The following is a 13,011-nucleotide window of genomic DNA, read 5'->3' as shown; positions in this document are numbered from 1 at the left end:
CTCCGGCTTTCTAAGCCTTGTGAGTTCTCAGGTTTCTGTTTCTGGAAAGAGAAAATGTACCCTGGAACCTTTGGAGCGATGCCAGCTTGGAGCCATCTGTAGCAGCGCCTTATTTACTGACAATCTGTGGGCCTGCCGCTGGCCTGCTCCCCAGAACCAGAGGGCATCTCCAGCCAAGGTCAGCCATGTCCTTCTGCTGCTGCCCTGGGGTCGAGGGCTCAGGGCCGCAGTGGGAGCTGCTGCTGGCCGCGTGGACTCTGCTCCCCGACCCCAGCCCTGCAGTCAAGGCTGGGAGAGTTCTGAAGCAGGCACAGACTGCTGACCGTTCCTTCCTGGGCCATCTCTGGAGGGTGCCCAGCAGCAGGTGGGTTGCAAATAGATTTGCTTTCTCCCTGGATTATATCCAGGTCAGTAACTAGCCTAAAACAGGGTTATTTAGGGGACAAGGAAGAGCTTGTCAAATAGTGCTACACGCCAAAAACAAACAAACGAATTAACAAAACATAGAGAGTGAAGAAACCAATGGAGCTCAGCCATGCTGTTTACAGAGGTTGTTTCCCCAGAGTGATGAGCAAATTTCAGATAGCAGACGTGGGCTGACGAAGAGTGTCACAGGGCGACTCTCTCCTAGCCCCAATGCCTTATCTACTGGTGAAGGAGTGATGAAAAGCTACAGCTAGGAAACTCTGTCTGCAGCTTCCTCAGCCCACGCAAGCAGAGCCTGCTGGGGTAAAACACATCATGCTCTTATTTCCTGCTTCTCCCAGGAGCTGGACTGATAAATCCCAAGCTTGGTCGTCAACAGACAGAACCAGGAAGCTGTGCAGCTCATAGAGGGTTCCCGTCGGACACGCACCATCTCGCCACACAGCATTCAGCCACGGGTTGATCCAACAGGAGTCCCACACTTGCCATCATGCCTGGTCCAGTAGCGGCTTGTTACCAAGTTCAGCTCATGAGACAGGAGGCCTGGTTTGCTGGACACCTGGAAAAGATACTTCCTCTTTCTTTTTCTTTCTTCTTTTTTTTTTTTTTTTTTCAGATGGGGTCTTACTCTGTTGCACAGGCTGGAGTGCAGTGGCGCAGTCACAGCTCATGCATTCTAGACTTCCCAGGCTCAAGTGATCCTTTCACCTCAACCTCCAGAGTCGCTAAGATCATAGGCATGCACTGCCTGGCTAATTTTTTTTTTTTGTTTAGTAGAGTCGGGGTTTCACCATGTTGGCCAGGCAAGTGTTGAACTCCTGGCCTCATGTGATCTGCCTACCTTGGCCTCCCAAAGTGTTGGGATGTGAGCCACCACACCTGGCCAAATTGCACATATTTGAAGTTCAATGTGATGAGATTTGTCGTACGTATGCGTCTGTGGAATCATCGCTACAATTAATACAACAGACGTATTTATCACCAGAAGTTTTCTCCTGCCCTTTTGCAATCCTTCTTTCCTATGCCCCTTATTCCATGGACACGAGCAGAGCTCGTATTTCTGCCTTCTTGTATTGACAAGAACAGGGCTTCTATTTGTGATAGCCAGCACTCCTAGCTTACTCTTGCTCCACAGAGATACTCAGGCCTCAGGCCCCCACATTTCACTTATTTCACGGCAGTAACCAGACAACAACCAGGTCCTCTATCTTCCTTTGTTCTGTCGCCGGAGCTGGAGTACCTGGTGCAATTTCAGCTCACTGCAGCCTCAACCTCTCCTGGGCTCAGGTGATCCTGCTACCTCAGCCTCCTGCGCCTTCTTGGGACTACAGGTGTGTGCCACCATGCCTGGCTAATTTTTGCATTTTCTATAGAGACGAGATTTCACCACGTTGCCCAGGCTGGTCTGATACTCCTGGGCTCAAGGTATCCTCCCAGCCTCGGCCTCCCAGGCATCAGCCACTGTGCTCAGCCCCTATTCCATGCTTTAACCAAGCTCTCTGTCTCCATTTATACATAGAACTTACCAGAATCATATTTTTTCCCAATTCCATGTCCACAGAGTCAGAGATCAGCATTCTGCTGCCACAAGCTAAAGAATGCCAGTGTGACTTGTTAGGGCCCCTGTATGTCCTTCTGTGGCATAGCCAGGGTCTACGTTTTCCTTTTCATCAATTAAAATTGCCACTGACTCATTTTCCCCTTTATGGACACAATCAACTCCGATAGTTCGTAAGCAGATTTATTGTTTATGCTTTGAGCCCCACGTCCATGGGGATTCTAATATAGCCCACCCAATATTACTTTTCCTCTCTAAGGACCTCGGTCTGATGAGAGGATCCTGGGGCGTGTCCAGGGCGTGCTGAGATGGCCCAGGTCTGAGCAGCCTCTGGATCACTCAGAATCCTTCATTATCTATTCTACAGCACATGGCCCTCAGCAGCTCAGGCTCAGGGAATTCCAAGCATATCACCTCCACTGGCTGGACAAGTCTTCTCAAGGCAGGCTCTGGAGCCAAGGGAGGATGTTGTGACAGGTCCTAGCAACACTGTCACGATGAGAGGTGGCCTGGCTTCCAGGACAGGTGGGACCTGACAGGCCATGAATTTAAGCCTGGGTTCAGAGTCACAGAAGAATCACGAAGAAGATGTTTTTATACGCCCGACACCTGACTTGGGAGCTGGTTCTTTGCCCACATCCAATTAGTCTTTACCACAATCCAAGAGGAGTCTTTCTCCCCATTCTCATATTACAGATGAAGAAACAGAGCCTAGGGAGATTAGGGAACTCTCCCAGAGTCCCCAGCAAAGGCCATGAGCCAGGACAGCTGGATCCTAAGGCTCCTGCTCCCCTTCCTTAGCAAGCTCCTTCTCACAGACCAATGCTTTATTTCGTTTGGATATTTTAACTTTTATTTTGGTATAATTTCAGACTTACACAAAGGTTGCAAAAATAGCATAAAGCATTCTCGTATACCTTTCATCCCACGTCCCCAAATGTTAACGTATTATGCAATCACAGTATAGTGAAAACTAGAATATCAACGTTCACGCAATACTATTAACTAATCTGCAGATTTTATTTACATTTCATCTACTATACCACTGATTTTTTTTTTTTCTGGTGGGATTCCGTTTAGGGTCCCACCTTAACAAACAATTTTTGTTTGTTTTTTTGAGACAGAGTCCTGCTCTGTCACCCAGGCATCTCAGCTCACTGCAGGCTCCACCTCCCGGGTTCAAGTGATTCTCCTGCCTCAGCCTCCCGAGCAGCTAGGATTACAGGCATGCACCACTACGCCTGGCTAATTTTGTATTTTTAGTAGAGATGGGGTTTCACCATGTTGGCCAGGTTAGTCTCGAACTTCTGACCTCAGGTGATCTACCCACCTCAGCCTCCCAAAGTGCATTACAGAGGTGAGCCACTGTGCCCAGCCAAAAATGTTTTTAAAATAGGGCACTTGGAAGTGATGTCACAGGCCCCATGTGAGCGGATTGCAACACATGCAGCTGCCTAGAGAGAGGGAGCCGGTGTCCTATGTCAGAGCCACCCCCGCCACGGAGCCGCCACTGGGAGGAGCAGCCACTGCCGCCCGGGACTGGGTCCTTAGGGAGGTGGAGGCGAGAAGATGGCGGTTTGGAGGCGGCCCGCGGCAATGGCACCAGCGTGATATCATTGATCATTGCTCCCAAAGACCAGATTTCACGAGTGGCAAAAATGTTAGCAGATGAGTTTGGAACTGCATCTAACTTTAAGTCACGAGTAAACTGCCTTTCAGTCCTGGAAGCCATTACATCTGTACAACAAAGACAAACTTTGTTAACAAAGTACCTCCAAATGGTCTGGTTGTTTACTATGGAACAAGTGTAACAGAAGAAGGAAAGGAAAAGAAAGTCAAAGCGACAAAACTATGTTCGGAAAGTAGCCGAGACTGCTGTGCAGCTGTTTATTTCTGGGGACAAAGTGAATGTGGCTGATCTGCTGACTTTAAAACTGAACTAAGTCAATCTGATATGTTTGATCAGAGGTTACAATTGAAAGTTTTAAAATTAGTTGATATATCCTATGGTGGTGAAAATGGATTCAACCAAGCTATTGAGTTATCTACTGAAGTCCTCTCCAATGTGAAATTCATTCAAGAGAAGAAATTAATAGGACGATACTTTGATGAAATCAGCCAGGACACGGGCAAGTACTGTTTTGGCGTTGAAGATACACTAAAGGCTTTGGAAATGGGAGCTGTAGAAATTCTAATAGTCAGTGAAAATCTGGATATAATGAGATATATTCTTCATTGCCAAGGCACAGAAGAGGAGAAAATTCTCTGTCTAACTCCAGAGCAAGAAAGGGATAAATCTCATTTCACAGACAAAGAGACCGGACAGGAACATGAGCTTATTGAGAGCATGCCCCTGTTGGAATGGTTTGCTAACAACTATAAAAAATTTGGAGCTACATTGGAAACTGTCACAGAAAAATCACAAGAAGGATCTCAGTTTGTGAAAAGCTTTGGTGGTATTGGAGGTATCTTGCGGTACCGAGTAGATTTCCAGGGAATGGAATACCAAGGAGGAGACGATGAATTTTTTGACCTTGATGACTACTAGGTAGTCGACACGGGTCCTGCAAAACGTGCCTCACCCTCCAGCATCCAACCCAAGGAGCATACCCATGATGGAATCCAAACAGATCCCTGCCTTACAATTGGAACATTTCTGGAACTTAATCCATGAGCATTGGATATTGAAAAGAAACCGAAACAAAACCAGACCCAACCCTACGCTTTGGTTTGTCATGGTGTCAGTGCAGCAGCCTACGACTAAGTTCCTAAAATGCCACTTTGGAGTAATTTAAAAAAGAATCTCAGTTTTTACTTTTACTCAATGATGAAATTGGTTGCTCTTGTATTTTATGAAAAAAAAATGATTTTTTTAACCTTCATATATAGAAGCAAAAATACTTTAACTGCTGTAAACCTTCAAAAGTTAATAGAAGTGAGATCATACTGGGTTGTTTCTTATTTTGATTGGAAAAAAGATTAAATTGTTTCATTTCGCAGTGACCCATTTGCATGGCATTCTCAGCTTTGACTACGTATGAAGAAATACATGTGATGAAATGTTGGAACCATTTCTCTCTTGGTCTCTGTTTAACGTTGAAAGGGTGAGCTAATAGGAGGCAATTTCAACTTCACTTTCTCATGCTCCCCCGTCCCCCTCCAGACTGGCAGTTTCAAGGATGCAAATTGCATTGCAAAATCAAACTGACTCATGAAGCATTTGGGCCAGTGCACCGTTTACTTCCATCTGTTTGCAGACACATTTGTGCCCGGTGTTTGGGAGCCCTTTGTATCGACATTCTGACATGGGTCCCTATAACCTTAACCTACTGGAAACCAGTTTGGAAGGGATATGATGGGACTTCTGCGCTCTTGCTGGGATTGGAAGAAATAAAACATGCAAGTTAAGTGGAAGTGAAGAAATTTAAAGAGGATTTTGTTTTGCTTGGGTCAACCCTTGTTAAAAGGGAGGTGGACGTGTTTTCCTTGTGTTGGATGGCATGAGATTATGTGAATGCTTTGATTTATTAAAATGAACTGCAAGGCTTTTCACAGGAATGACAGACTTGTATGACTGCATGTAATTATACACTCCTGACCTCCAGGTGGGGTTGGAGCATCTGTTTCAAATGTGGGACTTACAAACACCTCTCACATGAGAAATTAGGGGCAGGTGGGAAGGGATGGGACACAGCTTCTGGCACCAGGGACTTTAAGACCATGTTGGATCCAAAAGTTGGCCTGAAACCCTGAAGCCTATGCTTCACAGCTGGCCAGTAAGGCAGACTTGAACCCAGCTGATATGCAAGGTCATGGCGTGCTCGAGGTGATGACAGTGAACAAAGTGTATAGTATGTGCCCAGTGGCAGCAATGGAAAAAAGTATACCAAATGGACTTTGAAGGACCAAAGGTTTTAAAAGTCAATTGGTATCACCTCCACAATGACTAGGGTAGTGGGCTACATTTGGTTTTCAGATTGGGTACTTTTAACACTTTAGTGCCTGACTCCTGTTCTTTACTGACTTGATTCAGTCACTTGTAGCTTTACTGGTCTGAGCCAGCTCCTTGTTCCCAGGTTACAGACCTGCCTATGGTTCCAATAATCCTGTTTCACTTGAATGAAGGGAGTATGTCTTAAATGTAAAGTTTCTGGTTCTCACGCTGTATTCTGAAGTCCAAATGCTGTCTGTCAATGTGTAACCTGACGTCTCAACCCCCATGAGAAGAGTCGATTCTTTGGTGTTCACCACTGGGGGAGACTTCACCGAACAGCTTTTATTGCTTTGGGCTCTGCTATTTGTTTGCAGAACACCCGGGAGCGAGCGAACATGCTCTCTTCACAGCAGTACCTTAGGGTTTTGCCATTGTAAATGGGTCTGATGTGATATGACAAGACCGGATTAATTGGATGTAAATTGACATTTTTGAATATGCTTGTTGTTTCACATGAAACATTTAGGGGATGCAGCTCCTTTTGTAGTTTTTATTTTTACTATTTAAGTTTGGAAATGATGCCAAATTTTTGTATTTCTTTAATTAATGCGTTCCCTTCGGTGATATATATTGCATTATATATTGATGTGTGTATCAATATATATTGATATGTATCACACTTACACATACAAACACAAACAAGAGCGGGTGAAAACCGTAGCCTTTGCATTCTCTATAGCCTCTGCAGAGAGATCCTAAGCTGCAAAATCTTGGTGTTGTGATGTACAGAAATGGAGAACAGTATTAAACCATATTTAAGAATAAAAAAAATAGGGCACTTACGGGTTTTGGGAGGCAAGTGACACCTAATCTTCAGGGGCCTGCAGAGTAATTTCTAAACGGGGCTCACAGTTTATTCCTCCCTCACAGGGAGGCTGTGATTACCTCACAAAGCTCCATTAGAGTCACAATAAGATAGCAAAAGCCAGTGCGGGGTCTGCAGGTATGCTGGGATCCCGCAGGCAGAAGCTGTGGTGGGCGCGTGGCAGAACGAACGTATCTCTAAAGGAAGCACCGGGAACAGGTGATAGCTTGCTGAGACAGCTGAAACCCAAGGTAGGTAAGAAGGAGGTACCACCCCATGCTCCTTATCACTGCTTCTTTACGTCTCAGCTCAGATATGACCTTCTCCGTAAGGCCTCCTCCCTTCCAGTAAGTGAAGCTTCTCTGTCTGCTACCCCAGCTCTGACTGCAGAGCACTGGAGGGGGCTATTCTGGGGGATTTCTTCTCTGTGACCTGTGAAGACAGGGAGAGGGGCTTTGCATGCCTTGGCAGGTGTTGAAAAATTTTGCTTGCCTAGATCACTAAAGAACGGAATGGGTGGTGTAAATGGGTGGAAAATGAACTGGCTGGAAAGCAAGTGACAAGGTTTGGACCTGGATCTCTGTTTAAATGCAGGCGGGCTGTCTTCCAGGAAAGCCTATGTTGATGAGGGCTGCTGTGGGAGAGTGAGTGAGCTCCTGCCTGGCACTGCCGCACCCTGGAAGGCGCTGTAGACATGGGGATCGGATGCTGGAGAAAACCCCTGCTGCTGCTGATTGCCCTGGTCCTGTCCGCCAAACTGGGTCACTTGCAAAGGTGGAAGGGCTTCCAGGAGCAGCCCATGAGCAAGAAGAACATGAATTCAACGCTCAGCTTCTTCATTCAGTCCTACAACAATGCCAGCAACGACACCTACTTATACCGAGTCCAGAAGCTAATTCGAAGTCAGATGCAGGTTTGTACCTTGCTCTCCCCAGATATCAGCAGGCCCCATTCTTGCCCATTCAGACACGTGAGAATTCTGGGGTGACTCCCGAGAGAACCGACTAAGTTCTCCGCCAGGCCCCAAGTGGGGAGCAGCTTCACTTGCAGCGGGCCCATTGTAGAATTGTTCAGATCCCAGAATATCCTTAGCCATACTTCCAAAATGCATGTCTAAGGACTGGCGTGAACTCTAACCCCATTATACTTAGAAGCAAAAATGTTCACTGAGGATTTAACCCTTTTTCTTTCTTTCTTTCTTTTTTTTTTGGCTCGTGTTACCCAGGCTGGAGTGCAATGGCATAATCTCAGCTCACTGCAACCTCCGCCTCCCATGTTCAGATGATTCTCCCACCTCAGGCTCCTGATTAGCTGGGAGTATAGGCGCACGGCACCACACCTGGCTAATTTGTTTCATCTTTAGTAGAAACAGGGTTTCACCATGTTAGCCAGGCTGGTCTCGAACTCTTGACCTCAGGTGATCCGCCCACCCTGGGCTCCCAAAGTGCTGGGATTACAGGCGTGGCCCACCATGCCCAGCCAACTCTTCTTCCTGGGGAAGAACTGCCTTTCATTCTGATATTTGACCCTGCCACAGTGACAGCAAAACGGGGTTTTCTGTGTTAAACGAATTTTAAATTGCACAGAGGATTTATTTTGGGAGTGGAGGGGATGTCAGACATAGGTTTTGGCCAGATCACCTCGCCTCTGTTTTACATATACAATTTCTCTCAAATATATCAAGTGAAGGGTAATAGAAGAAAGAAAAGTTGTTTGGGAATCGCTTTTATTTGTCCAACATTTCCTCAAGGTCAGAGAGTAGACGATACAGTCATCCTTGGTGTCCATGAAGAATTGGGTCCAGGACCCCTCAGGATGTCCACATCCACAGATTCTCAAGTTTCTTATGTAAAATGGGGTAGTGTTTCCACATAACCTATGCACACCTTCCCACACAGGGCCAGTCATCTCCAGATGAATTTATCATACCTGGTAAATGCTATGTAGATCATTATGATACTGTACTGCTTAGGGAATAGTTTAAGAGGAAAAAAAAATGTTCCAGATAGAGGCAACCATACATTGTTTTTTTTCCTGAATATTTTGAGGCATGGTTGTTTGAATCCACAGATGTGGAGCTTTTAAGTATGGAGGGCGGACTGCAGAAGTCAGGGTAGCAATACGACGTTAGCTGGATTTGGGAAAACGCAACTGACTAGGGGAAAGTTCCAGAGAGGAACCGTGAGAATCCACAAGGAAGGAGGGCAGGGTGGGGAGGACGAGCCCTAGTGGTCAAAGTCCTCATCCCGGGGCGGACGGGCTGGCTCACTGAGGCACTGCTACCACAAGATGGCGATGTTGCCCACTTGGTGCTTCCTCCGCTTTTGAATTGGTCGAGACCCCAAGGAAGCTTGTCTTGAGAAATCAATCTACTTCCCCTAAGTGAGCTGTTAAAGAATAACGATAAGCATTGGATGTGATTCACATCAATAAGCAGATAGAGCAGGCGTGCTTCCTGGTGGCTGGGTGATCTTGGCATGGACCTCCGGGCACCCCCACACCCAGGCGACGACTGTGTCTGTCCCGACACCTCACAGAGGGGACAAGAGCAGGCACGGAGGGCTGCCACGTGTGTCTCGGCGCTTCACACCCAGCTCCTCCCAATTGAGGCTCTTGGTCAAGTGACATCCAGACTCTCCAGGCCTCAGTTTCTCCCCTGCGAGGTGGCTCAGCATAGGAGGGAAGTGCTTAGCACAGTGCCAACATCCAATCGCACTTGTAAAAACCCTTGCTGTGATGATGACTACTCCTGTCATTATCAAACAGATAGGTCTGATAACGAATAGCACTTCACACGCTGGAACGTCAGTTACACTGATGACGGGTGTTTTAGTTTTCTCTTACATTCTGAGCAGCGTGCGGAAGGTCAGCGTGACTGTGCCTGGCGCAACCCTGCAAATGCCCATGCATGCACATCCCCTGCTTGCTGGGGTGCTGGGAGCCTGGTACTGCCCTCAGGCCTAGCGCCCCAGCTGCTCTGTCCTGGCGTTTGCTAAGGGTGTCTTCCTAGGAGCAGTGTGGGACACTCTCTGCCTCAGTCACCACCCCAGAGACTACCAAGCCCTCTCATTGGGCTTGACCAGTGACAGGGCGAGGCAGCAGGGAGCCTCCCAGAGCTCCTCCTGCACGGGTGAAGATCCTCTAATCCACACATCTACTCAGGGAATCCAGCTCAGAACCCGACAGGGAACAGTAATCCCCAAGCTCTCTGCTAAGAGTCTCCCTTCTGGGTGTAGGACCTCCCTGCCCACAACCACGTTTCCAGGCTCCACCCCCTGTAGGCTTCATAGCCTCACCTTGATCACAAGTGAAAGGGCCACGGGGGGAGCCCTGGTGTGTGTTCTCCACGGCTTGTGTACCCACCACACCCTCTTCCTTCGTTTCTCTACACACTACGAGGAAATTGGCATCAATCTCCTTGTTTCCTAAATGAGGAAACTGAGACTCGGGAGAGCGGAGGGACTCCCTCAAGGTGACAGAGTCTGCAGTGGGTACAGCCAGATTTTGTGTCCCGTTGCTCTCCTGACTCTGAATCTGCTTCAGAGTAACGCTGCAGACACTTTGCTAAAACATTTAATAATTTATAATTATGAAAATATTTAAAATTTATTTTATGCATTAAGGGAAATGCATGCTTCCATTTAGCCCACGCAACAGCTCCTCGCGGAGGCCCAATTGTGATGTGTGCTTTGTAAGTGAAAAGGCTGAGGATGCTAAGGAACTTGCTCAGGGTCAGAGTCAGTAAATGGAAAATGCGTGCCGCAAATCAATTTGATTCTGAAACTGTCTTTAACTGTGTTGCTAAGCCACAGGAAGGTTGGTCAGGAAGGATAGTAGGTAGAGAGGAAGTGGCAGAAGGCACCGGGAGGGTGGGGACAAGATGCTGGCTCTGTTGTATTATGAGGGTCACGTGTGCCAGCCCAGGAGTGGCCTGTGGTGGCCGGGAACCCAGCTTGATGTCGCCTCTTCTGTCCTGAGGATGGAAGGGAGGCAGGTGGGAAGCTCTCTGTGGGGCTGCCACACAAAGCCAACCTAGGACCAGGGACTATGGCTGCCACTGCCCTCCCTCCAGCCAGGAGTAGGGAGAAGGGAGCCATGATTTTGGTGGGTAAGCTCTGGGAACACCGACTGTGGCTCTGGAGGTTTACTGTCAGCCCAAGCTTCTCCGGGAGTGTCAGCCGCTGGACCCTGGAGTCCACACTCACGGCACAAATGCTTCCCGCAGCTGACGACGGGTGTGGAGTACATCGTCACTGTGAAGATCGGCCGGACCAAATGCAAGAGGAATGACACCAGCAGTGCTTCCTGCCCCCTGCAAAGCAGGAAGCTGAGGAAGGTGTGTAGTGGGAGCCCTCCCAAAGGGACTTGGGAAGTGAACATTTCAAAAAGCACCAACTAGAAGCTGGCAGTTTTCCACTTGTGTGGATTGGGGCCCGCTGGGGCCCAGCCCTGGAGCTCTGCCCTGGGGCTGCAGGCACCTCCTGAGGCAGCTGGGGGGAGGAGAGAGGCTTTATATTTGGGCTGGCACAGCCCTGCATGCAGGCCTCTGGTCGCCTGCACCCTTCTCCAGCCTGGCCCGCTTCCCAGACCCTCTGCGTGAAAAGCAGTGTTTCCCTTGCCTTGGGGTCCTTCTTCTGTCTTCTCTCTCCCTCTCTAGGCCTCTAAGGTTGTCCAATTTCCTCCGTGTTCCCTTCTGCTTTTCCCGGTTCCTTGGTGGCACCCCTTGAAAGCTGGCAGATACAAGTGTCTCCCCCATGCCTGGGGAGGTAGGGAGGGGAGGATGCCATTGTCCCTTGCTGGCCTACATGGCCCTCATCACAAGGTCCTGCCAGACCGCAGGTTCCAGGTGCCCCTGCTGTGGGTCCCAAGTGGCCGGGGAGGAGGAAGGCAGGGTGACATTCCTGTTCTAGGCCGGGAGTCCTCTCTCCTTCTACCCTTGACTGTGGGCAGCTTCCCTGTCTGCTCATGGGGTTCATGAGTAGCCACAGGGACAGACCCTAGGAGCAGGCGCCTGCTGCTCCCCTTTGAAAAATACTTCCCCCAAAGTTTGTTTTCTTTCTTCTTCTGCAGAGTTTAATTTGCGAGTCTTTGATCTACACCGTGCCCTGGATAAACTATTTCCAGCTCTGGAACAATTCCTGTCTGGAGGCCTGAGCATGCGGGTGGAGACCTTGGATGAGGGCTCAGATGAGTGGGTTGTGTACTTGCTCTTATTAAACTGTAAAGGACCATATCTCCCTATTGGGGTCTCATTACACAGGAACATACACACACGTGCACACACGCACATGCACACCCTTACCTTCACAACCCCCACACACTCAACAATGCTCACACTCACGACACCCTCACATGCTCACCACTCACATACATGCACACTCACTTTAACACTCATCCACCCACCCACACACCCACTTATACATGTCACTCACTGGCACACACATTCAGTGGCCTTCAAGGACTGGTGCAATCTTTTCTTCTTTTCTTTCTTTCTTTCCTTCTTCTTTTTTTTTTTTTTTTGAGACAGAGTCTCACTCTGTTGCCCAGGCTGAAGAGCAGTAGTGCAATCACAGCTCAATGAAGCCTAGACTTCCCGGGCTCAAGTGATCCTCCCACGTAAGCCTCCCAAGTAGCTGGGATGACAGGCACACACCGCTATGTCCAGCTAACTTTTTTTTCTTTTTTTTTTTTTTTGAGACAGAATCTCGCTCTATCGCCAGGCTGGAGTACAGTGACACGATCCCGACCCACTGCAACTTCCATTTTCCGGTTTCAAGCAATTCTCCTGCCTCAGCCTCCTGAGTAGCTGGGACTACAGGCACGTACCACCATGCCCGGCTAATTTTTTGTACTTTTAACAGAGACAGCATTTCACTATGTTGGCCAGGGTGGCCTCGATCTCTTGACCTTGTGATCCACCTGCCTTGGTTTCTCAAAGTGCTAGGATTACAGGTGTCAGCCACCGCGCCCGGCCCCAGCTAACTTTTTAAAACACTTTTTTCATAGAGACAACATCTTATGTTGCCTGGGCTGGTCACGGACTCCTGGGCTCAAGTGATCGTCCTGTCTCAGTCTCCCAAAGTGTTGGGATTACAGGCGTGTGCCAGTGCTCCCATCCAGCTGGTGCAATCTGAATAGAATGTTGATAATCTTTGGGGAAGCCTCATCATTCTTTCTCTGTCACCCCACCTCTCTGTGGCTTTTCTGAATTTAGCATGACCCTGAGTT

General features: G+C 48.3%; 1 protein-coding gene and 1 pseudogene across 1 annotated transcript; both read left to right on the top strand.

The window, feature by feature from the left end:
- Window positions 1-3,462: 3,462 nt before the first annotated feature.
- On the top strand, window positions 3,463-4,750 carry LOC104650068 (eukaryotic peptide chain release factor subunit 1 pseudogene; annotated as a pseudogene).
- A 2,178-nt stretch (window positions 4,751-6,928) lies between these two features.
- CSTL1 (cystatin like 1) lies at window positions 6,929-12,014 on the top strand. Its single transcript, XM_003942929.3, has 4 exons — window positions 6,929-7,038; window positions 7,378-7,696; window positions 11,009-11,119; window positions 11,854-12,014. The coding sequence occupies exons 2-4, from the start codon at window positions 7,478-7,480 to the stop codon at window positions 11,935-11,937; spliced, it is 414 nt and encodes a 137-aa protein (XP_003942978.2). The 5' UTR covers window positions 6,929-7,038; window positions 7,378-7,477; the 3' UTR covers window positions 11,938-12,014.
- Window positions 12,015-13,011: the final 997 nt, after the last annotated feature.

Source organism: Saimiri boliviensis, chromosome 9 (genome assembly GCF_048565385.1).
Source record: "Saimiri boliviensis isolate mSaiBol1 chromosome 9, mSaiBol1.pri, whole genome shotgun sequence".
Lineage (NCBI taxonomy): Eukaryota > Metazoa > Chordata > Mammalia > Primates > Cebidae > Saimiri > Saimiri boliviensis.
Note: the sequence above shows the minus strand (reverse complement) of the source record. Positions and strands in the feature narration are given on the sequence as shown.